General features: G+C 34.2%; 1 protein-coding gene across 6 annotated transcripts in view; it reads right to left on the bottom strand.

Moving 5' to 3' along the window:
* Nucleotides 1–26,544, bottom strand: part of NSD3 (nuclear receptor binding SET domain protein 3) — a 104,435-nt gene that overhangs the window by 52,438 nt on the left and 25,453 nt on the right. For all 6 annotated transcript variants that reach the window (XM_079140634.1, XM_079140637.1, XM_079140636.1 and 3 more), the window contains exons 2-5: nt 18,192–18,910; nt 9,571–9,642; nt 8,939–9,101; nt 564–718 (exon numbers count right to left, since the gene is read on the bottom strand). In XM_079140634.1, coding sequence (XP_078996760.1) covers nt 564–718; nt 8,939–9,101; nt 9,571–9,642; nt 18,192–18,866 — 1,065 coding nt within the window. In that variant the 5' untranslated portion in view covers nt 18,867–18,910. The remainder of the gene's footprint in view (nt 1–563; nt 719–8,938; nt 9,102–9,570; nt 9,643–18,191; nt 18,911–26,544) is intronic.

Raw genomic sequence — 26,544 nt, 5'->3', positions numbered from 1 at the left:
GGCAGGCACTCTACGAGATGGGCTATATGGCCTGCACTAGTAATACATTGTTTATATAACAATTTTTTATGTAAACCTTATTAACACACAAACTTACTGATTACTTACAATTATTAAAACTAAGCTTAAAAGAGTTAAAAATAAATCATTCTAACAGTTGTCTGAATTCAAGTATAAAAAATTCTTCCAAATTATTAAATCCTTCAAAAATATATTATAGACCACCACAGTCATGATGGCACATGCCTGTAGTCCCAGCAACTGAGGAGGTTGAGGCAGGAAAATCTCAAGTTTGAGGCCAGCCTCAGCATCTTAACAAGATCTTTAGCAACTTAGTGAGACCCTATCTCAAAAGAAAAAAATAAATTTAAAAGAGGACTACAGAACTAAGTCAGTGGTAAAGTGCCTCTGGATTCAATTCCCAGTACCAAACAAATTATAGGACTGGGTATGTAGCTCTATGGTAAAGTGTCTGATCAAACCCAAGGCCCTGGATTTGATCTCCAGCACCCAACAACAAACAAAATCAGACTAATAAAAATGTAAATAAGCTATTTAGTTACCTTTTGCTTTTCAGAGTGATTGCTGGCTTGTTTGGTTGCCTCAGCCAGTAATTCTTCATACTGTTTATGACCTTTATATTCCCGTACCCGCTTTTCATGAACCCATGCCCTCTCTGGTTGGTTGCTAAAAAATTGGACATGATATTCCCGGGCACCTGTAAGTAAAAATTTTTATTAATCATTTCAGAATGTAAGCATCCAAACACACTGCCAAAAGGACCTCTACCCCAGGTTCCTCAGTATTACTCCCATTAAAACCCAGACATTTTGAATTTTCCAAAGATATGTCCCAATACCTACCAATTATACAACTAATTGCTACTGTAAAAATCACTCCAAATGATTAAAATCAGTGCAGTAAGTTATAAGAGAAACAAAAGCAGAAATTCTGCTAATTATCAGATTTATTTTTACTTACCTCCTATCTTTTTACAAACACATTGGGGTATAAATTAATAATGTTTGTTTCAAAAAATCTACAATATGTTTCCTTGGACTTTTAGAAGCCAAATACTGATCAACTCACTCTTCTAAGCTAAATAAATGTGAGGTTATTTCAGGGATTCTGTGGGGTCAAAACCATTTTCATAATAATTGTTTTTCTCATTATGTTGACTTTTATGCTTTTGCTAGTGCAAAAGCAATAGCAGAAAAGACTACTGGCATCTTAGCACAGAGATAAACAGAATGCCCCAAATTTCACCAGTGTCACTGTGTTTTTCATAGCCATAAACTGGTACTTTAAAAAAAAAAAAAGTCAATTTTACTTTATATCACTGTTGAAGCAGTAAAAATTATTAATTTTACTAAATTTTGGGTCTTGAATACATGTCCCCTCAATATTCTGTGTGATGAAATGGGAAGAATGAATAAAACACTTCTGCACACAGGAGTATGATTGTTGTCTTGAGAAAAAGCATTAGTGTGATTGAGAGGCAGGGTGACTTGGCCACATTTCCATGGAATACCATTTTTACTAGAAAGTGTGACTGAAAAAAGAACTACAGTAATTCAAACTTGAGTATTTGGCAGGTATCTCCTTGAAAATGAGCTTTCTTACTTTAAGGAAAACAACACTGTTTTGTGCCAATAATAAAATCTGATCTTTCAAGCAAAATTAGAACTCTGGAAATTTTGTCTTTGCTCCTATGAGTCTCCCAGGTTCCCAATAATCAATTTTCTGATGAAATAGAAGGGGTATTAATTAATGTGATTTAAAAGAATATCTATAAGGGAATGGGTCAACATTTGAAACAGTCACGATTCAGGAACCAAGAATTCTTAAATGGACAATACATGCAAAGTTTTACAAAATCATGAAAGATAAAAGATTCATACAAAGTACAAGTAAAACCAGTGGATTTTAATGTAACAAGGTACAAAAAGTTCACTCAAATTATTTCAGATTTCACATGGCAATTAACCCACCATTTGTTGAACTTTGGTTAAATATCAAAGAAAAATATCCACGATTATCTGAAAAGGTTATTAAAATACTGTTCCCTTTCCTTACTGCAAATGTGTTTATGAGGTAGTATATTTACTTCAACCAAAACAATAAATTATGACAGAATGTAGAAGCATCAGAATCCAGCATCTTCATTTAAACCAGAGATTAAAGAGATCTGCAAAAATGTAAACAATACCATTCTTCTCATTAATTTTTTTTTTTTTGGGGGGGAAAGTTTTCATGAAAATTTAATTAATATAGCATAAGGAATTATTTTAAAATAAATTAGTAAAATTTTTAAAATTTCTCAGTTTTAACTTCTTAATAAATAGTAAAAGATATAACCTACAAAAGCTATAAACAAAAAACTTTTGATAAAGTAAGAAGAGTCCTGGGACTGTGACAAATGTCTATAATCCCAGCTACTTGGGAAGCTGAGGCAGGAGGATTGGAAGTTTAAGGAGGATCACCAGCCTTGGACACTTAGCAAGACCCTGCCTCAAAATAAAAAGGGCTGAGGATGCGATGCAGTGGTTAAGTGTCCCTGGGTTCAATACATGTTACCAAAAATAAATAAATGTAAAAAAACTTTTTAAAAAGGAGGGGGATGTAGCTCAGTGGTTAAGCATCTTTGGGTTCAATCCCTAGTACTACAGTCTTGGAAGCGCAGTGGTACTTAGAAAGCGTGATCCAAAGAACAAGCCAGACTGCACCAAACTAAGTAACAGAGATGAGAGTAAGCATTTAGAAACTATGATAGCAATTTCATATTGTCATGCCGCCTAGACATGATTAGGGGTCTTGTATTCTGTATTGGGGTGGGGTAGGGGCTTTCATTTTTTAAAAATAAGTTTTATTTATTTTATAGAAGTATTGGTCCATGGTGGACTAAAAACTTTAAAAAGAACAAAAATTGGTCTTTTACCTGAGATAATCTGAAAAATACTGTTGTAGAGAAAAAGTATTAGATGCACAGAAAAATGAAGGAAATGGTCTTCTCAGGGAGTCCATGATAATTCAGGTAGGGAGAGGAAGACAAAAAGTGGATGTGACTAGAAAAACAAAGAACTTACAAAACTTTACACCCAAAATACAAAGAACCCAATCAATAAATGGGCCAAGGAACTGGACAGACACTTTACAGAAGAAGACACACAGGCAATTAATAAATATATGAAAAAGTGTTCAACATCTCTAGTAATTAGAAAAATGCAAATTAAAACAACTCTAAGATTTCATCTTACTCCAATTAGAAAGGCTATTATCAAGAACACAAACAATAATAGATGTTGGCATGGATGTGGGGAAAAAGGCACACTTTTACATTGCTGGTGGAGTTGCAAATTGGTGCAGCCACTCTGGAAAGCAGTGTGGAGAATCCTCAGAAAACTTGGAATGGACCCACATTTTGACCCAGTTATTTAATCCCAAAGTTATAAATCCTTTGGGATTTATACCCAAAGGATTTAAAATCAGCAAACTACAGTAACACAGCAACATCAATGTTTACAGCAGCTCAGTTCACAATAGCTAGATTGTGGAACCAACTTAGATGCCCTTCAACCAATGAATGGATAAAGAAACTCTGGTATATATACACAATGGAATACTATTCAGCCTTAAAGAATAATAATATTATGGCATTTGCAAATAAATGGATAGAATTAGAGAATATCATGCTAAGTGAAATAAGCCAAGCCCAAAAAACCAAAGGCTGAATGTTTTCCCTGATAAGTGGAGAATGATATCTAATGGGGGTTAGGGGGTGGGGAGTGAGAGAAGATTGAGGGAACTTTAGATTAGGTAGAAGGAAATGAGAGGCAGGGGGTATGAAAAATGGTGGAATCAGACAGACATCATTACCCTATGTACATGTATGATTACACAAATGATATGAATCTACATTGTGTACAATCATAGAAACGAAATGATGTACCCCATTTGTGTACAATGAATCAAAATGCAGCCTGTAAAAAATTAAAAGATAAATTAAAAAATTTTTTTCAGATAAAAAACAACAATGAATGCAGGCTGAAAGTGGACTGATGTCATTATCTGAAATCTATTATAGTTTAGGTTTTACACATTTTATAATACATTAATGGAAAATTATCTAAGGAATTATTTTGGAACCAGATTAAAATTTCATATGCAAAATAGCCTATGAGGAGATAAACACACACAACCTGGATTTCCACATCTGATCTGAGAAGGAAGAACTAAGCATAAATCTAATTATAAAAAAAATCAAAGAGCGTACTCCCACTGAGCTATATCTCCAGCCCTTTTAAAATTTATTGTTTTTTTTTGGTATTATTTAGACTTCTTTTTTTGATTTATTTATTTTAATTAAAAATCATAAATTTACATAGGGTAATCTTGTTTGAGACAGGGTCTTGCTAAGGTTGCTGAAACTGGCCTTACATTTGTAATCCTTCTGCCTCAGCTTCTCAAGTCACTGGGATTATAGGAGTATGCTATAGCACCCAGAAAGGAAATGTTTTCATATAAGAAAAATAAAGCAAAGATAAAGCCATTTAGTTTTAAACTTAAAAAACATTGCTGGGGTTAAAAGTAAAAATAGGTATCATGTAATACTAATTAAAGTTCTCAGTAAAAATCTTTATCTATCTACTAATTATGCATACAAAAAAAGAATTACCCCAAACTTTTCATTATAGTTACATATTTTGATATTTTGAAGATGAGAGTATGGGCACCTTTCACCTTCCACCACACACACACACACACACACACACACACACACACACACACACGTTGGCTCAAAAAAAAAACTTTATTGAATTATAACATGTACAGAAAAGTGCACAAATCTTAAGTGTACATATACTGAATATTCACAAACTGAGCATGCCCATATAGTCAGTACCTATATCAAGAAGTGGAGAGGAATAGGAACGAGAGTAGAATTAATTGGTCCGAACTTTCCTAGCCTTGTATTTGTATACACAATCATGGTAACTCCACACCATGTATGAACACAAGAGTAGGAACCTAAAGAATAACATACACTTTATGTATGTATATTCTTCCAGAATACATTCTATTATCATATAAAACTAAAAATAAAAAATAAAATTTAAAAAAAGAAGCAGAAAATGCCAGTGATCCCCCAGAAAGTTCCTTTTATGGCCCCCTTCCAGTCACTATCCAACCCCTCTTCTGTGCTTTGTCTTTTCTGCTTTACATGACTATTTACTATAATTAAGTAAATCTATAGAGAGACAGTAGTTACTTGAAGTGTAGGACTGGGGGTGGAGTATGACTACAATGCCTACAGAATTTCTTTTGTGGGGGTGATAAAAATGTTTTTAAAATTAGGTTGTGGTGATGACTGTACAACTTTGTGATGTACTAAAAATCACTGAATTGCACCCTCCAAAAGGATAAATTTTGTGGTATATGAATTATACGTATTTTAGTTATTTATCTTATTTACAATCTGTCTCTTCAACCAGAACTTTTGATCCATTTTGTTGAGTGCTATCCCTCCAGTTCCTTGAACTGTGCCTAGCATGTATTCATTGCTCTGTAAATATTTGTGGGATAAATTAATGAAAATCTGAAAAAAGAAATACTAAAAAAAAAAAAAAAAAAAGACTAAAAAGCCCCCTTGTCAACAGATAAGTGAATAAAGAAAATATGCTATATCCATACAGTGGAATATTTTCATCTACCCCCATGTATACTTTTAAATATTTTTTTAAAAATTTATTTATTTTGATTCATTGTACCCAAATGGTGTACAACTGTTGTTTCACTGGTTGTACACCAAGTAGAGTCACACCATTTGTGTAATCATACATGTACCATATATAGTTTTGTTAGGTTTACTGAACACAGTATTTTTAAAAGCAGAAAAAGCATTTAATTTTTAGATTTTAAACTTAAAATGAGACCTAAACAATGAAAAACAACTTAAAATAGAAATGTAATCCAAATATCTTTCAATATGGTCTTGCTAAGAATTTTTATTATTATTAATGGTGTGAAAAACTATTAAATACATTTCTAAGGCTAAGAATCTAGTAACAATAATTACTAATAAATATATGGAAACCAATGATTACTAAATGATGAAGACAAATTTTACAAAGTAGCTTAGATAATAAGCAATACAAAATGCTTCACAGGCATCATGTATGGAACATAATCAACAAAATTTGTATGTTGTGTTCTTTGGTTTTTAGAAAAACTGTCAGAAAACCATTTCCTTTAAAACCCTACAAAACCATCTAAGAGCATATTATTTGATGATAAAAAGGGATAAAGTACTGATACATGCTAAAATATGGATGTACCTCAAAATCATGCTAAGGAAAGAAATAATATAAATAAGTAAATCTATAGAGAGACAGTAGTTACCCGCAGTGTAGGACTGGGGGTGAGGTGTGACTACAAATGCCTACAGAATTTCTTTGGGGGGGGGGTGATAAAAATAATTTTAAAATTAGGTTGTGGTGATGACTGTACAACTTCGTGATGTACTAAAAATCACTGAATTGCACCCTCCAAAAGGATAAATTTTGTGGTTTATGAATTATATGTCACCAAAACTATTAATTTAAAAAAACTAAAGACTAAAAAATTTTATATTTTTATCAAAATATGAATTATTTTTTAACCTAAATTCTCAGACAGGTGGGAGTAATATCATCAAAGTCAGTTTTTCTGTCATTAAAGTTAGGAGATTGCCTAGGGGATACCAGACTGGATTAGTTTTCGATAATCTAAGTTTAAGTATTTCCTTTAAAATATAGATGAACCATAGATTATTAGAGGTAAAAGGTGCTTCAGAGACACTGGTCCAATACCCTTCTTATATAAACACGGGAACTACAACTGCTTCCCCCAACCTCTGTCAACTATGACCAGGTAAATTTAATAGCTTTCCCTCTGACATCTGAGTAATATTCAATAGTAGGGGTTATAGAATGAGATTTCTTTGAGATTCTACTTATCTGAAACAGGACAATACACTACCTACTACATAGTGTGGATGCTATAAAAATTGCATAAGAAAACACATAAGAAAACTATTAAATACAGTCCACTGCACAAAAGTAGACATTCAACAATGCTGGTTTTTCACTTCTGCCACACTAACACTTCTGTTCTCCCAACCTTTAATCAGCACATAATATGACAAGATGAAAGATGGTTAATAAGACATGTTGCTTGCTCTATGTAGGCAGATTCCTGGCTATGTAGCAAAGTTTCATGAATATGACCAATGGTGTTACAAACCTGACACACCAGACTTAAGTGGACATTTTTTTTCTTCTTCTTAATAGTAAACAAGAACCAAGTGAATGTTTAAGTGAAAGAAAAAGATTAGGTGCAAAGTTGTCACAGACAATGAAGAATTCAACACACAACTAGAGTAAGTTCACAAAGTAAACATCCCAGAAATAAATTCTGAACTCAAACATTCCTTGGGTTACAAAGCTAGTCCCTTCCTAATGCTACAATTTCAGAAATCTAGTCTATATCATGTTTTGGTCAAATAAAAGGAAAGAAAAGAAGAAGGAGTTTAGCGTGAATGCATCTTTTCTTAATTTTTAAAATTCTTAAAATTCTGTTATAAAAGACAGATTTAAGCTATACTTCTATGTAATATCAAATATATAGGGAAGCCACAGTAAATTTACAGGTTCAAAAATGGAGCAGAGTAGGGAAAAAGCATCCTGCAAAATTTATCAGGATAAAAAGCACTTGTCTGGGTAAAAAATAGTACTATCTATAGGAGAAAATGATGAAATAAAAATGTTCAAAGAACAATTGGCCCATACCTCTCAGCTATTCAAGAGGTTGGGATAGGTGGATTCCAAGTTAGAAGCTAGATAGGGCAACTGAGCCCAAAATCTGCCTCAAAAATAGAAAGGGTTAGGTATGTAGCTCAGTGGTAGGATGCATATCTAGCTTGTATGAAGCCCTGGGTTCACTCTCTACTACCTCAAAATAAATTAAGTAAATTAAAAAAAAATATTTAAAAAAGGTATGAGAGATATTATAAACAAATGAAGCTATTATAAGGGAAAACAAAAGAACTACATCAGTTGTAGAAGATCTCTGCAAGTTAAGATGACTATAATCATTCCACTGGTTATTAAAAACATGTGCATACACAATAGCCAGACTGTGGAACCAACCTAGATGCCCTTCAATTGATGAGTGGATAAAGAAATTGTGGTATATATATACAATGGAATATTACTCAGCCATAAAGCATGATAAAATTATGGCATTTGCAGGCAAATGGATGAAATTGGAGAATATCATGCTAAGTGAGATAAGCCAATCTCAAAAAGCCAAAGGACGAATGATATCGCTAATAAGTGGAGGATGACACATAATGGGGGGGAGGGAAGGGTTAGTGTTAGGGTTAGAGTTAGGGTTAGGGAGGGGGGCAAGTATGGAGGAAGGAACTACTGTATAGAGGGTAAAGGGGGGTGGGAGGGGTGGGGGAAGGGAAAAAAATAACAGAATGAATCAAACAACATTACTCTATGTAAATTTATGATTACACAAATGGAATGCCTCTACGCCATGTACAAACAGAGAAACAACATGTATCCCATTTGTTTACAATAAAAAAAAATAAATAAATAAATGTGCATAAATATATATATTTTTAAAAATTATTAGTTGTCAATGAATATTTATTTATTTATTTATTTATTTATTTATTTATTTATTTATATGTGGTGCTGAGAATCAAACCCAGTGCCTCACACACTCTAGGTGAGTGCTGTACCACTGAGTCACAACCCCAGCCCCATAAATGTATTCTTAAGTCAGATAATACATGTGTAATTTATATTCACATATATTTAAAGTTCATATATTTAAAGTTTATTTACTGTCAACTTCTAATTCAATATCTGTTTATGCAATTTCTTACCTCTTGTGTTAATTTTGGTATGAACCTCAAGCTGGGGATCACTTGAAACCATACAAGGCCACCAAGGATAGGTTCCCACCTTGGACCAAACAAGATCTCCAACTTGGAACTTAACACCAGTGGACACTTCTGTTGTTGGAACACAAGATAGTACTGGCTGAACCTACAGGAAAAGGTCATGAAACTTCATCAGAAATTTTTTTTTTTAAAAGAAATCTTGTACTATGTACAAAGTACATTAAAAATGCTAACAATGTAAAATTCATCTTCAATTATACTTTTCTCTGATACCTGCTATCTATAACTACCATGGAGAAGAAAAAAGGAGGAAAAAAATTGATAAGCATCATCCCAAATACTGAAAATAAGATGAATGACTTCTGTTGCTAAATTATTGATAAGGCATCTTAAGAATTTATGTGAACAAAACAAATTGATCACAAATTTTAAAAGGAAAATAATTCACTATAAATATCTACCTCCTAAACCAGCTCTGAGATTTATTTCAGTACAATTTCTGAAAGAAAGAAGAATGGAACTATAAAACTATGTTGTATTGCAATTTATCTGTGTTGCTTTCACCACCTTCTTACACAACAGCTGGTCAGACAGTACTGAATAAAGCAACTCACCGGGGTGGCTTCTTTGAGTACTGGCTCTTCTCTTGTTTTTTCGGGTACAATGTCCACCCTCTCATTTGGTCTCTAGGTGAAAAGCCAAAGGGAAATGGAATAAAGTGGCAGTAAACCAAAGAACAGTGACTTAAAGAAAAGAATCAACTAAATTGTTTTTTAAATCCTGTCAGATTGCAGGAAAACAAAGGGCACTCTGAAATTGTTCATAAAATGTAACCTGGAAATTTTCTGGACAGCAATTTGGCAATATGTGTGAAAATCCTTAACTTTCAGACTCTCAACCAGCAAATCTAAAATGTATATTGAAAAAACATTGAAAGATGTAAAAAATATGTGTATATAAATACATACATACCAGTGCTACTTGTAAAAGCAACATAACAAAAATAATGTAGATGTTTGAAAATGTAGACTTAAATAAATTACAGTATAGATTAAAATAATAGCAATATGTTTTAAATATCATTAACTATGTTATTTGAAAACAGTAAAAAGCAAAGTGGTTTGAAAATAATAATTTCAATATTGAAAAAATAATTTTTTTTATCTACATAGAAAAAAAGACTCAAAGGATATAAATAGTTACTACAAGGTGATAAAATATTTGGAGGCTGCTTTCTGTATTTGTTAAACTGCCTCTAATAAACATTACATTACTTTTCTAATCATAAGCCTCACAAATACATCATTTAAAAATGAATTTCTGTAAGGCAATTTGGAAATGCATATCAAAATCAAAATACATGCACTCTTCAAGTTAGCAATTACATTTCAGAAACAACCTACAGAAACACACAAAATAAGAAAATCTTACCAAAGTAAGAAAATTTTATCAGAGGAATGCTAACTACAGTATTATTTCATGTCAGATCTATACATCTAGCAACATCTTATATCCTTCTATTTTAAAATTGTTTTGAAAATATTTAGTACAATGTAAAATGAATTGCTAACCGTAATTATCTTTTGAGAATAAGATTAGGGAAATAATGAAAAACGCTCTTCCATACATTTGTATCATCTGCATTTTCTGTAAAAAGCAAATTATTTCTACAGTTTAAAATAGTTTTGGTTTCCCACTTGTCAGAGAACAGAATTCAGATGGTTTAAGAAGAGATGGCATGTTGGGCTGGAGCTGTAGCTCAGTGGCAGAGTACTTGCCTAGTATGTGTGAGGCACTGGGTTCAATCCTCAGCACCACATAAAAATAAATAAAATAAAGGTATTGTGTCCATCTACAACAAAAAATATTTTTAAAAAAGAGGGCATATGGTAAATCAATGGAACTAGAGACTATCATGCTAAGTGAAATAAGCCAATCACCAAAAAACCAAAAGCTGAATGTTCTCTCTGATACTCGGATGCTAACACACAGTAAGCAGATGGGTAGGGAAGAATAGAAGTATTATGGATTAGACAAAGGGGAATGAAAGGAAGGGAGAGGGATGGAAATAGGAAAGATAGTAGAACGAATCAGACGTAACTTTCCTATGTTCATATATGAATACAACACCAGTGAAACTCCACATCATGAACAACCACAAGAATGGGAAGTTATACTCCATGTATATATAATATGTCAAAATACATTCTATTGCATGTATAACTAAAAAGAATGAAAAAAAAACACAAATAAATAAATTGGCAATCTCAGTGACATGTAACAAGTTAAAAAAAAGGGCATATACATTAAATAAGGTCTTAATTTCACTAAACATAGTTATTCTAAAAGCTATTTAAAATTCTCAATTATTTCAAGACATTTAAGGCACTGTTGTAAAAGCAAAGTTTTATTAAGTAAAAGAAGTACAAAAAGGTTTTTAACTGTTAGGACAATGGTATTTTATAAATGCTAGGCTAAAATTCCAAACCCCAAGAATCAACATTCACTCAAAAGTGCAGATGATGCTCTAGGCACAGTACTAGGCCTCTGAACAGTGAAACAAACAGATGTGGTGTTGACCTTAAGAAACTTACAGATACACAGGAAGGACAGACATTAAACAAACAGAAACAGACATTCACTTAGGAAGTAAGAGCTATTTAGAGAGAGAACAGTGTGTGTGTATATATGTGTAGATAAGGAAAGGCCTTTCTACCAAAGTTATAATCTGAGAATCAAAGGAAGAGTTAGTTTAGTTAAAAACTGGGGGGAAGAACACTGCAGGGTAAAGGAGTAACGTGTGAGGTACCTGAAATTAAGATGGTCACAGCTAACAACCTGATTGCGAGAGGAAGAGAGAGCTTAGAAAGTAAGAGTGGAGAGGTAGGTTAGATCGAGGGCTTTGTAAACCATAGTAAAGTATCTGGATTCTATCTTAAATGCAATGAAAAGCCATTCAAGAGGTTTAGGTAGATGAGTAACAAGCATCAATTTCTGTTTTAAAAAGATTGTGCCAGGCATAGAGGTGCACACCTATAATCTCACCTATTATGGAGGGTGGGACAGGAGGGTTACAAGTTTGAGGCCAGCCTGGACACCTTAATAACACCTTGTCTCAAAAAATAAAAAGGATTGGGGCTCAGTGGCAGAGCACTCCTGGGTTCAACTTCCAGTACTGTCAAAAATAAAAATAAACAAAAGGTCCTATTGGCTGTTAGGTAGAGAGTATTTTGGAAGAGGGAAAGCAGAATGTTTAAAAGGTCCTTGCAGTCTTTCAGGTTAAAGAAGATAGTGGCAGTTCACTGACAGGCATAACATTAGCTATGTTAGATACTTTCATAGTGGTACCATAAAGTTCTAGTAAGAGTTACTCAATGAGTAAAGAAAGAAAAATCTATGTTCAAATGGAAAAAAAAATGTTTTGATCACTAGTATATAATGAAGCGGTTTAGAACTACTGCCTATGTTTGCACAGGTTCATTCAGTAGTTTAATTTTAATCTACAGTTTAAGCCTTCACCTTAGCTCCTCATTCTAATCGTTACAGTAGGAAGACAGGGCAACCTGAAGAGCAGGTAACAGTGAAAACAAGCCTCCCTCCACCACACATTAAATCTTCATAATGTCTAAAGGGAAGGGTTTCAAGGCCTCTTTTTGAGGGCAAATAAATAAGGAGTGACTAATCTTTATCATACAACAAAAGACTACCATTTTAAGAACTGATCTGAAATTGATTAACATTTTTTCCCTTTCTGGATTAAAGACAGGATTTCCTTCCAAATCTTCTTATTCAAATGCCTTATCTTTTTTGTTTTATGAATTTGTTCCAGGTTGTTGGTGCTTCCTTCAGACTGATTTGATATGCTCCTAAAATCACTTTCAAAGAACTGAAACTCTCATAGTGATTTTGAAAAGAAAGGTGACAAGGGAAGGAAAGTCCAATAAAATTTATTCTAAGTTTTCTTATATAAATAAGAGAGGGAAAAAGAAGTCAAATAAGGATGGTGCAAGGATAGAGAGCAAACATGCATAAAATGTGTTAATGCATCAGCAAAACAAATATCTAGTAGCATCTGGGGATCTTTGGGGCTCAAAAGAAGATTAAAATAAACCAAGTATAGCAGAGAATCACAAACACAAGAGAAGCTTTTATGAAGAAATGGACAATGGAAGTCAAATGCTGACGGTAAAAAAAAAAAAAAAAAAAAATAATAACAACGACTTAGAAAATGCCAAAAAATAAAATAGTTCTGAGTCTATTATTCATTGTCTTGCAGCTGTTCAAAGGACAGAGAGAGGTTTAAATACTGTGAATGTTAGGAAGAGAAAGCATCACAGAAAAAGATGACTGTGAGTTAGTTCTTCTTCATGTTCAATTCATATGAATTTTTAAATTTACAAGTTTATGGGTGTACACCACTTTTAAAATATGTTTATTTGATTCCTCATGGAAAGACCTATTGTCCAGGAAAGAATTACAGTAAAGTTTCTCTCTTTTTTTTTGGTGGGGCCAGGTATTGAACTCAGGGCCTCACACATACTAAACAGGTACCCTCCTACTAAGCTAGATTCCTATTCCTTTTTACTTTATTTTTATTTTTTTGGTAATGGGAATTGAACCCAGAGATGTTGAGCCACATCCCCAGCACTCTTTGTTTTGAGACAGGGTCTCACTAAGTTGCTGAGGCTGGCCTCCAATTTGTGATCCTCCTGCCTCAGTCTCTCAAGTCGCTGAGATTACAGGCATGTGCCACTGTGCCTGGCTACTTTGTTTTTATTTTGACACAGGGTCTTGCTAAGTTGCTGAGGCTGGCCTTGAACTTGCAATTTTCCTGCTCCAGTCACCGAAATTGCTGGGATTACATATGTGTGTGCCACTAAGCCTGGCTAAAGATTGTTAAAAAGGAAAAAATTTGTTAAGAGAGTAGTTATAATGATAAATTACATTATCCTAAACATTCCTTTTAAAAATTTCAGGTTTGGTAACTGTATTAAAACCTAAGACCCAGAAATTTGGGAGGCTAAGGCAAGAAAGAGCACAAGATTCAAGGCCAGACCAGGTGATTTAGCAATACCCTGTTTCAAAGAGTGCTCCTTGGTTCCATCCCCAGTACCACCAAAACAAAACAAAACATTCATTAAAATTAATAAAATGTGATGGGTGCAGTGGCACATGCCTGTAATCCCAGCAGCTCGGGAGGCTGAGACAGGAGGATCTCAAGTTCGAGGCCAGCCTCAGCAAAAGTGAGGTGCTAAGCAACTCAGTGAGACCCTGTCTCTAAATGAAATCCAAAACAGGGCTGGGGATGTGGCTCAGTGGTTGAGTGTCCCTGAGTTCAATCCCCAGTACCCCCCAAAATTAATAAAATACATCAAATATGGCAGAATTTCAAGCTATTAATAACATTACTTAATTTTCAAAAATATTAAGCAAAATCATATTCTCTAAAAAGAACAGAAACCAGTGTCAACATTCAAGTTGGAAAAAAATTTAAGCCAATACATTGTGCATTTTTTAAAAAGTTTCTGAATAACAGAATTCATAATGCTAAAAAGCAAAGAACGTGGGATTGGGTGTGGTAGTGCACCCCAATAATCCCAGTGACTGAAGGCTGAGACAGGAGGATCCCAAGTTCCAGGCCAGCCTAGGCAACTTAATAAGACACTGTCTAAAACAAAACAAAACAAAAAACAAAGGTGGAGCAAGAAGAAGAAAAAGAATTAGGGATATGGCTTAGAGGTAGAGAGTCCCTGAGTGTAATCCCCAGTACCACGAAAATAAATTTAAGGGGCTGGGGAGATAGCTCAGTTGGTAGAGTGCTTGTCTCATAAGTGCAAGGCCCTGGGTTCAATCCAAAAATAAAAAAAAACTTTTAAAGTAAAGAATGTGTACAAAAGAACATTTTGCACGTGAATATTTTCTACAAACATTGAAGCCTAATACACTGAAAATGAAGAAATGAACCTCTAACTTAGTGTTAATGGGACTGATCCAACCACTGATTTGGAAATGGCAAGCTAGGAGTTAATGAGACTGGCCTTGGTGGATAAGGCCACTTTAGTGTTGATGGAGACCAGTGAATGTTTGAATAGGGCCTATACTCAAATGCCTGAGGCATTACACCTGCCAAGGAGGAAGACATGCAGAAACATCTCCACATGTTTCTAATTTGGTGGGAGGGAAAACAGCTAAAGGAGATTTTTAAAATATACAATTTCAGTTGTGATCTCAGGTCTCCCGCTGCCTAGATGTTTGGACACATTTTCCTTGTTGAGAAGACATACTTAAGGTTGTTCCAAATAACAGCTGCCCAAGCAGCTCAGAACTGGGAGGAAATATATGCACATCAAGTACTGAGAAAAAAGCTGTGGATTAAATCTTAAAGTGTATCATTTTGATTGCTCAAAATAGAACCTATTATTGACTTTTAAGGAACAACATCAACCAGAAAGAAAAGATTATGTTGCATGCATGTATGAATATGTAACAACCAATCCCACTAACATGTATAATTGTAATCCATCAATAAAAATAATTTAAAAAATAAAGAAAGAAAAACAAGAAAAAGCAAATCCAGCTCCAGGACATTATTTCAGACTTTTTCTCCAGACCTACAGTTCTAAGTAGGTTTTGCTTCCCTGTAGCATCTAGGAGAGAGGAGCTGTCCAATGGAGTCAGCAAATGCTTCTCTGAGCTTCCCTTTACTTCTAAGCCCCCTACAATGCTAAATACAAGTGCTAGGTCCTCCAGGGACAAACTAGGAAGCACAGGGAATCAAGAATTAAAACAACTGTCCTGAGGAAGGAGTACAGATGTGCATGTTAAGGATGCCAAATTTTAAAACACACAAAGTTACAAAACAGATTAATCTTTGCTCAGCTCTAGTCACCTACTTAGCTTAGCAAAAGCAGAACACAGGATAAGCAAGAACCATGGGAGCTCTGGCTTTAAAGTTCTGCGGTCAAGAGGAGGACAACTTTTATGGTACCTACTTCTAAGCTTACATGTGTGATAAAATTTTAATTAATCAAAATTCAGCTAACCAGAAATTGAGTCTTTCCTTTTTTTTTTTTTTTTAATGGAAGAAGGAGAGAGGGAAAAACAGGGAAGGAAGGGGAAGAAGATAGCACAAGGAAAGGGGTAAAAGAGAATACAAGAAAAAAACCTGAATTTCCCTCAAAATTCTATGTTCAGGCAATAGTCTTAGTAATATTGAGTGCAATCAATACCACTATCTACCTCTATACCTTTGGTCAAACTGATGTTCCTTTACTCCAAGATATTTTAAAATCCTAAATAATCAATTAAATTGTGCTCAGCATGATATACTAAAACTCTTAAATTATATCTAAACATTCTAATCCTTGAATATAACACTTAAATGAAGTGTTTAAGTGATATAAAGAGCTAGGCATAGCAGATATTCAACAAAGCAGAATTGATTTTAGAATCTGACTGTAAAGTGACTAACAGAATCATAACTGCACTGAATTTTTCCTAGATTCTAATAAGGCAGAAAATAGAAATGAAAAGAACAGATCATTTTATTTTGTTTTTATATAGCTTCCAGCCCTTGTTCTATTTTGAGATATATTTTTAACTAACTTTATCAATAAAGGCAAAAAGTCTAGCCTAATAAATAAATTTGGATAGTCCCCTATTTGCCAGATTCTCTAGAGCAAAACCAAGACAGGGTAGCAGGACAGTCCCCAGGCACTAAGAAGCTAAAGTCAAATCCAAGATTCATGCATTTTTGTGATTCCCTAAAGGCACAGTGCATCACATGTCTCTTCACTGCAGATCTAGGTAAGAAATGCGACTGTGAACATGTCTGGAGGACCTAAAGTTAACTTTTCTCCTTCCACTTATTCATTTACTCAATACACAGTCAACAAAAGACATGAGTTAGGTTCAGTGGTAGGCATTTGCTAAATAACAAAACCCAAAAGGCATATATGTGGGGTTTTTGTTGTTGTTGTTGTTGTTTGTTTGTTTTGGTGGTGTTGGGAATTGAACCCACAGGGCCTTGTACATGCTAGGCAAGCATTCTACCAACTGAGCTATATTCCCAGCCCCAGAAATTATGTTTCAAAGTCCTTCATCTTAGAGATGCAGAATTCTTTATCTCATTACCTAGTTTTATTTTCTCCACGGTGTTTGACACTTTCTGAACTTAAGGAGCTATGTATGTGCATTTATGTATTTTCTGGTTCCTCCCACTGTAATATAAGCATCCTGAGAATAGGTATCTCTGCTTTTCACTCACTGCTATATCTTCAGTTCTCAGAACAGTGCCTATAGACAGTAGGTAGTCAATCAATGTGTTCAATGAAAAAGTAAGAAAATAAGAAAACATTTTGAAATGTTACACTTGGGCTTGTGATAGCCTAGAACCATTGTGACCTGTACTCCAGAAAAAGATCACTTTTCAGTTGTACAAAATAATGGAACCCAGCTACCAAAGAAAAGATCAGTTTGTAAGAAGTAAATATATCTTTGAACAGAAGAAAACAAATTATTCAGGTATGCCAAATATAAAAAGCATATAACTGTCACAAAAAATAAACATATTAGTTTCTTTGCAAATCAATGTCTAGGGAACACATACAAGTCATATCATGAACTCTTCATTCAAGTTAGAAGTAATTTGCTACATACTTTCTAATATTATGTCATTGCTATGAAACTTCATGATATTAAAAAGTTCAACAGCATGCATCTTAAGTTACCTATGAAGATGACTTTTATAATATTCAACCTAAAGTTGAATATTATAAAGTTTTAACCAATATACAGCAATACAAACTGATTTCAATAAAAAGAATTCTAAAATATCAACTTATTCTGTAGCATTACATTAGCAATGAGTATTAAATACAAGTTGTACCAGTAAAAGTTGGTCCAAAGTAAATGAAAAACCCATTTCTCTTAGCCTTTTCATCTTCAAAAACCAGGAGTTTATTATAAGTAAGTAAAAATAATTGAGACTTCTAAGATAAACATAAACAAGATTCTTGTTGTCATATGCTTTAAAATATTTCTTTAATAATATCCATTCATTTTTTCAACAAATATTTACTCAGCATCTATTGTAACATTCCAAGCACCTTGCTGGGGATTACAAGGGAAGTTACCAGAGATGTTCAATTTGAAGAGTCAAACTAAAAAAGAACCCTTTGATTTCCAGAAAATGAGAAAGATTACAAAATTTTTCAAAAAAGATGTTTCAACTTACATTTTGCTCCTCTGGTTCTAATTTGGGGATTTTGTGTGACTTGCGCTCTTCAGATCTAGATGAGTCATGCTTGTTGCTCTTTTTCCTCTTTTCTTTTCTGCTTTCATGCTTTGACTTTGTGTGCTCGCTCGCCTGTACTTCATTTAAAAGGTCTCCACAAAGGGAAGACTCAAATAATTCCCTGCCATTCTGGATAGTTTTGGTTATTTTTAGTTTAATTTCAGGTGAGCCAGTCTTCTTTGGAATCACAGTTTGTGGTACCGAAGGAGGAGGTGGTAGCTGTGGAGGGGAAGGTTTTTCCAGAATTTCATGTGGTCTTGTGTTTGGAATTTCTGAATGATAATAGTCAGTGGGGCTAAAGTTTCTAACTGCACCAAAGCCATTGGCTGACCCATTGGGATACTGATTATATGATTGGTATTTGGTTTGAGGTTCATACATGCTGATTGATGGTGGGTAGCCATTTGTGAGTGGAGGAAGGTCTTCTGTTGTAGGTGGGTACTGAAAGCCTTGCTGCAAGGTAGCTTCATACGGTGTCTGGCCACCATCTTCAACAATGTCACTGTTGTTATCAAAGGCATCCTCCTGGCGGATGTTGGCGGAGTCAATGAGTTGAGGTGGTTGCTGAATTGTGTTTCCCATGATCCCTTGCATGAAAGAGAAAGAGAAATCCATTGTTCTGCTCCAGCATCCTTAACTTTCCCTTTCTCTCATCGGGCCTAAAGTTAGAAAAGAAGGGATTAAAAGGTGTTAGTACCCTCATAGGCAGGTTAATCAACTGAAAAAGGTTTAAACCAAAATGTTTCCAACCTAATTTTCATATCTAGATATAAATAGAAAGATGGCTGATTAATTCTTATACAGGGAAAATCTTAAATGTTTATCTATTTAAAACTCCTGGGCTGGGATTATAGCTTAGTGGTAGAGCACTTGTCTTGCACATGTGAGGCACTGGGTTCAGTCCTCAGCACCATATAAAAATAGCTAAAATAAAGGTATTGTGTCCATCTACAACTAAAAAAAAAAAAAAAAAAAAAAAAAAAATATATATATATATATATATATATATATATATATATAAAACAAAAAAACTCCTGATTGCCTTCACAACAACTTTGGCAACAAATTTTTATCCTTTTTGCAAACAAGCATTTTTATTTGAGATTTGTTGTCCTGATATTCCTTTCTTTTCCCAAGTTATAGATTATTAAGTCTCAGGTTAAAATTGGTATTTGCAAAACAACCAGTGTCCTGACACATATTTTAGTTGACATTCAAGCTTTCTTTAAAATCATTCATGTTTTGTTAAATTTTTGTAATTATAAAACTAAAATCTTATTCCAAATATTTTAAATGTAAAAGTAAAAAGACTAATTCCACATCATTCCCACTCTTTTATGCCATAGACAATCACTGTAAACAATGGCACAGTGGTGGGCATTCATTCACATCTTTCTCTATAATATTTACATATAATTTAAAAATAGGCTTATTTGGTGACTTGCTTATTTAACTTAATGACATATCCTGGATGTATTTTTACATTAGCAAGTATAATTTTCATACATACTTCATTCTTTAAATGGCTGCATAGTAAATAAGTATGATATCACTATCATGTATTCAACCATTTGTGTACTGAAAATCAATTAGTTGCTCATAACTTTTTGATATTATAAACAGGCCTATGAAAAACATTCTTGAAACTACATTTTGTGCATATATGTATTCCTACAGATCAGATCTGAAATTCTGATAAGATATTGCAAAACTGTTCTGTTGGCTGTATTATTTCAATTTACACTCATACCAGTAGTATATGAGGATGCCTAATTCTCTATACTCTTGCCAAGTGTCTAGATGTTTTTAACAAGTAGTATATATAGCAGAATCATCTGGGGGTACTTTTACAAAATGCACATGTTAGGGTCCATCTTCTTAAGATTTTGATTTGACAAATCTTGATGGGGAGGTGGAGCACAAGTATTTTAAGCCCATATCCCAAGTTAGGTGTGGTGGAGCACACATGTAATCCCAGTGACTCAGGAGGCTAAGGCAGGAAGACTGTGAGTCTGAGACCAGCCTCAGCAATTAAGGAGACCCTACCCAACTTAGGGAGACCCTGTCTCAACATAAAAAATAAAAAGGGCTGAGGATGTGGCACAGTGGTTAAGTAAGCACCCCTAAGTTCAATCCCCCAGTACCAAAAAAATAAAATAAAATAAAAAGACCATATCCCAGCTGATTCTGATGCATATCTTTTGTTGGATACTAGTATTATAATCTTTTAATTTAACAACTTATATTCTCAAAACTATTGCATCCTTCTTGAAGGTATCTAAGGATGCCCACATTATGTAACAATGTTATAATACAGACAAGCATCTGCTATAAGACCACCCTAATTGTCATGAAGTATGACAAATCCATATCTCAAGACAGAGGATTAATGAACTGACCATATATTATTCTATTATTTTCATCTAGAGAACTCTAAAGTAGGGAGAACAGACAGGTTTTTACTACTCTATCACCTCTGATGAACTGATTACAGCTGCCTGTAATACAGTGAAGGATTCAGAGATTACATACCAGTTCAATTCTGTGAATGATTAATAATGTCTACCATATTGGTTCTAGCAAGATTTATTTTTGTAATGATATAGTAATCCAAAAGAGCAAAGGGAAGAGGGACACAAACCAACAACACACTTTTTGAGGTATATCCATTCAATTACATAGCTGCTATTTATTCTTAGAGAGCAAACAAATGATTTTACAGGTTCCAAAAATGCAATAAATAAGAAGGCATACAAGGGGGAAAAAAATCAAACTCCAGGAACTGTTCTACATTGAGGAAGCAGCAAAGATGGAGAATAGACAGAAAGCATTCATTTTTTTTTTAAGCATCTACTGTGGTCCTGGTAATTTAGACTTAACTAACCCCCATAATTACGCATAAGAGAAATATTTGATTCCTGATTCACAGGTTAAAGAAAGTGACCATCAGAGGGGTTAGGTGGTTGCTTAAACCTCAAAGCATGTCTGACTCTAAAGTCCATGATTTTTTATCACTATACCATTTCCACTTATCCAGCTATCCATCTGGAGAATTCATTTCTTTTGTTCATGTGCTTTATTCCTTGAAAACCAACAAAATAACTATTCTAATAACCACCATTAACATTTAAATAGTACTTTGCAGGTGCTGTGCACCATTTTAAGTGTTTTACATACAGTGCTATATGTAATCCTTCTAACAACCTTCAGGTAGATATTATCTCTCATTACAGATGAAGAAGTAGAGGCAGAGATAAGTTAAACAAGCACACATGTCAGTAATTGACAGAGATAGGCTTTAATTCAGCAGTCTCATTCCAGAGACTGTGCACCTAACCAGCATACCACACTTACTGACAGTGATAATAAATGTTAGAAATCATGTCTTTATAAAAATAGCTTGAGACTGAAAACATTACCCTAATTTGATCCTTGGCAAAAATGTATACCTCACAGCAACAGACCTAAGAAGAAAATGTTTCCGGATCTGTTAACACACCTGGAACAACACTACAGGTAAAATTCAAAATTTCTTATTCATACTTCCAACTTGAAGGTAACTTAAATACTGACATCTAACAAGAGGAAACCTGTGTTTTTGGTTCTCATGAATGTCATATACAAGACTGGCTTCCAGATTAGTCTCCCAAATTATAGTCTCAGGGATTTTCAGACATATATGTCAGAGATTAAAGTTTCTGATGATTTTTATTTAGTTCCAAATAAGCCTTTAAGAAGTCTGTTATTTTCCCCTTTTTTTGTTCTCTAGCCCTAATTCCAAGTATTTCATTTTAGTTTGAGCTAAGAAAAGAAATAACATTACTATCTTACAATTACATGGAAGTTTGCAATCACAGAATGTTTTCATATGCATTTTTGGGGCCTGCTGGGGATTGAAACTAGGGCCCTGTGCATGCTAAGCATGAGCTCTATCATTGAGCTATACCTCAAGCCTCAGACATATTCTTTGATCATCAAAACAACTCTGGAAGGTTGACAGAGCACGTGTGTATTAGCTTCACTTGTTAGTGAACAAATGAACACCTAAGCTTTATCACTGAATTATACACTGAGACCCATATACATTCTTCTTTGAGCCTCAAAACAACTTTGGAAGGCTGACAAGGGCAGGTGTGTGTTAGCTTGATTTGTTAGACAGCTACAATGAACACCCGACTTTCCCTGGGGTCATAAGCTAATTAGTGATTAGGCTAGAAGAAGAATCAATCTCCTGCTGGGCATAGTGGCAAACACCTGTAATCCAAGTGTGACTTGGGAGGCTGAGGCAGGAGGATTGCAAGTTCAAAGCCAGCCTCAGCAACTCAGTAAGGCCCTGTCTTTAAATAAAACACAAGAAGGGCTGGGGGTGTGGCTCAGTAATAAGTGCCTCTGGGTGCAAACCCCAGTACAAAAAAAAAAAAAAAAATCTCCTGAATTCTATCCTGTACTCTTTTTCACAATATCTCACTGCCAGAAAGTAACTGATAACCAAAGCACAAACTATACTATAAACTTAAAACTCACACATTCAAAACTGAATGTACTATCCTTTTCCTAACTCAACTTCCCTTTCAGACTGCCCCAGATTTGTTATTCCTTTGGTCATTTTTATAGTTTCCCAGGCTAGAAATCTCAGACTCCTAGGTAACTGACTCTTCTCTCTCTGTTAAGTTATAAAAGTAGTCTGAGCAAATCCTGCTGTTTCTTCCTTTGAAATCTCTGATTTCTTCTTTGATCTCTACAACTATGTTGAGACCCAGACCAGGCCCTCAGAACCTTATCCTGAACTCTGACAAATGATTTTCTAGATATTTCTTGCTTCTAACTTTTTCCTGCACAGCAATGAGAGGATACTTCTTGAAACCAACTTCCATAAATCTGTTCTCATACTAAAAAACTATAAAGTTTCACAATATGCCAAATCCCCTCTAAACCTTTCAAGGTTTTCCATAATCTAACTTTTTCCTATCACCCCAACTGCATGTTCATGAACCAACTTTTCTGAGCATCCACTGGGTCAAATATCTATAAACTCTACTCATATGCTATACTTGTTTAATCCTATGAAGCAAGATATTATTCCCATTTTGTGGATGAGAAAGAACAGAGCTCAAAAAGATCAGGTGATCTGCCCTTAGTCAACAGCCAACAGAAGTTGAATGAAATGGTAAAACGCAGATCTTTTAACTGTAATACAGTGTTCTTTATATGACAGCTGCCTTAAAAATGTTCCTACTTGAAAACTTCTCGTTTTTTTCCCAATATGCACCATACTTATAGTCCAAATGCCTGTTTGATGGCTCCTCTCATATCTTAAAATACCCAGTAATGAACTCAGTGTTTTTTTAAAATTTTTTTAGTTGTAGATGGACACAATACCTTTATTTTATTTATTTCTTTTTATGTGGCATGAAGGATTGAACTCAGTGTCTCACACATGTCAGGCAAGTGCTCTACCACTGAGCTACAACCCCAGGCCCATGAACTCAGCTTTTATTCTACCTAAACGTGTTCTTCTCTCAGTCTTTTCCTTAAGAAATAAACACAAGATCCATCTATCAGTTGTCCAGGCCAGACACCTAGGAACCATGACACATCACTTTCCCTTGCTCTCACTTTTATCCAATCTATCACCAAGTTGCCTGAGTTTTACCAAGGTATCTCACATTTACCTATTTCATTGTCTCTTTTTTTCTTCATGATAATCTAAACCATGATGAAATCTTACCTTATTTATTCAAGTTACCTTTGAAGTCTCTATGCTGCTTCTGCCTTACCAACCTAACATCCAGTCACTTCAAAATCCTTCAGCAATAAACAAGGAAAACTAACTACTGCTACACTCAGCAACAAAGATGGCCCTCATACATGTCATTTTCAGTGAAAAAAGTCAGACATAATAATTCCATTTATATAGGATAAAGCAGGATTTTATTTATATAAGATCAAAAACAGGAAAAAGTTATAGTATTTGCCTATGGCGAGGGCGAGTGTAAAATCTGGGGTGCTGATTATATTCAATCTATTGCTCTAGATGATCGTTGCCCCTTGTTTTACAAAAACGTGATTGTCATTGTAAAAGAAAAAAGTTAAAACATTGACACCTATGGTTATATGGCCAACTGCTCTTGCACAAAAGTGCCAATGTAGTTCAGTGGGATAGGATAGGAATGTCACCAAATAGGAATGGAACAAGTCACTGGAGGTCTGTACGCAAAAAGATAACTACAATTAGTTCATAAACCTAAACACCAAAGTCAAAACTAGAGATAGAACTACTAGAGTAAAACACAGAAGAAAATGTAACATTGTGTTAGGCAAAGGATACAAATGGGACACAAATATGAACAATGAAATAAAAAGATTGGTAGGAAAACCAGGCAGAGTGGCACACACCTGTAATTCCAGAAGCTTGGGAGGCTGAGTTAGGAGGGTCGAAAATTCAAAGTCAGCCTCAGCAAAAGCGAGGCACTAAGCAACTCAGTGAGACCCTGTCTCTAAAATAAAAATAAAATAGGGCTGGGGATGTGGCTCAGAGGTTGAGTGTCCCTAAGTTCCTGGTACCCCATCAAAAAAAATAAAAAAAAAAAAGATTGGTAGGTAACTTTTATATATATATATATATATATATATATATATATATATATATATATATATATAGTTGCAAAACACCTATCTAACAAAGAGTTAATCTCAGAAATATCTTTACATATGCTTACATTTAGGACATAGGAACCCACTAAGGGTTTTTGAGTTTAATGACAGTTTAATTATTTGTTGCCCCATAGATTACTTACTAATTATAAGCAGAAATATGTACCACATAGATATATGGCAGCCACCATGTTTAACAAGTGACTTAACATGGCATTAATGATAGTGAAACACACACCTACCACTATGGGGCTCAGGATGTGGCTCACATCCTCAACTCTAAATTATTCTTTCCAGTGCTTAAATTGAAATTAAAATGAAGAAACAATGAGACAAATCCAAAATGTGGATTTCTCATACAACTGGCCTAGGCCTTTCTAAAAAAAATTAAAAGCTAGTATCATAAAAATTGACCAAAAGGAAAAGACTATTCTAGATTGAAAAAAGCAACCCAAAGCAATGTGTGATCTTTGAATTCCAGATTTAAATACACACGTGTAGATTTTTAAAATATTTTTGAGACAACTAAAGCATTTAAAATATGAACCTATTCTTCAATAAGTTATTAATTATCAACAGCATGATAATGTATTCTGTTTATATGAGAGAATGTCCTTATTCTTAGGAAAGTCATGCTAAAATAATTCAGAGGTTAAGGTGTGATGGTACCTACAACTTTTGAATGGTTCAGCATAAGAAGTACCTAAGCATAGAGTAAAGCAAATAAGAAACAATATTAACATTTGGCTAATCTAGGTATTAACCATAATTTTCTTTGACTTTTCTAAAGGTTTAAAGTTTTTTAGAAGAAAATTAAATTTTATCTTCACTATATTTTGCAAAAGTCATGAAGAATCTTATATAGAGGATTAATAACCCATTTTTATTTTTGAAAACTAAGATCTTCTACAGAACTTACCTAAATTGTAGTTGAATTTTTATAATCAAGGGTTTACATTTCATTTTTTAAAGTAAAAAGTTAAGATAAATGGAAATAAATAATTTGGCCATGGTTTGGATCAAATAATGAAAATAAAAAGCTATGGCTTCCTAAGGTAGTAGGAGCCTCCATTAAATATTAGGACCAATTAAACTAAAGCTCCACATTATTATCTTTTCTAGAAAGACTAAATATGAATAGGGCCATGCTTTTCTATATTATGTGTCCAATATAAAAATGCAGGTTTTTGATAATTCTCTTTTACAAAAGTATCTTTTAGGGCTACACATTTCTGTAAATAGTGACTTTTATGAGAGTCTGGCAGCCAACCTTCAAATAGCAAATTGATTGATACAATGGTTAAGACCTCCCAAATTAGAAGTCTCTCTACTAGGCACTGCAGTTGAAAGAACACGCTCCATATCAAACTACTAGCTTCAAAGTCCAACTTCAAGGTCTGTTGCCCATTTGACTTTGGGCAACTTAATATCCCTAAACTTTTGTTTCCTTAACCAGAAACTGAATACTTGTAACTGTCTACCCTGTGCAGGGTTGTTGTAGGAATTAAGAGTAATTCCAGGGCTAGTGGGTAGCTCACAGGTACAGCACTTCCTAGCCTAGGCAGGGCTCTTGGTTCTACATATGTACTACATATGTGAGTGTATGTTCACACACACACACAGGAAGAAGAAAAGACTT

Source organism: Sciurus vulgaris, assembly GCF_902686455.1.
Source record: "Sciurus vulgaris genome assembly, chromosome: 5".
Classification (NCBI taxonomy): domain Eukaryota; kingdom Metazoa; phylum Chordata; class Mammalia; order Rodentia; family Sciuridae; genus Sciurus; species Sciurus vulgaris.
The sequence above is the reverse complement of the archived record's forward strand: the minus strand, read 5'-3'. Positions and strand labels throughout refer to the sequence as shown.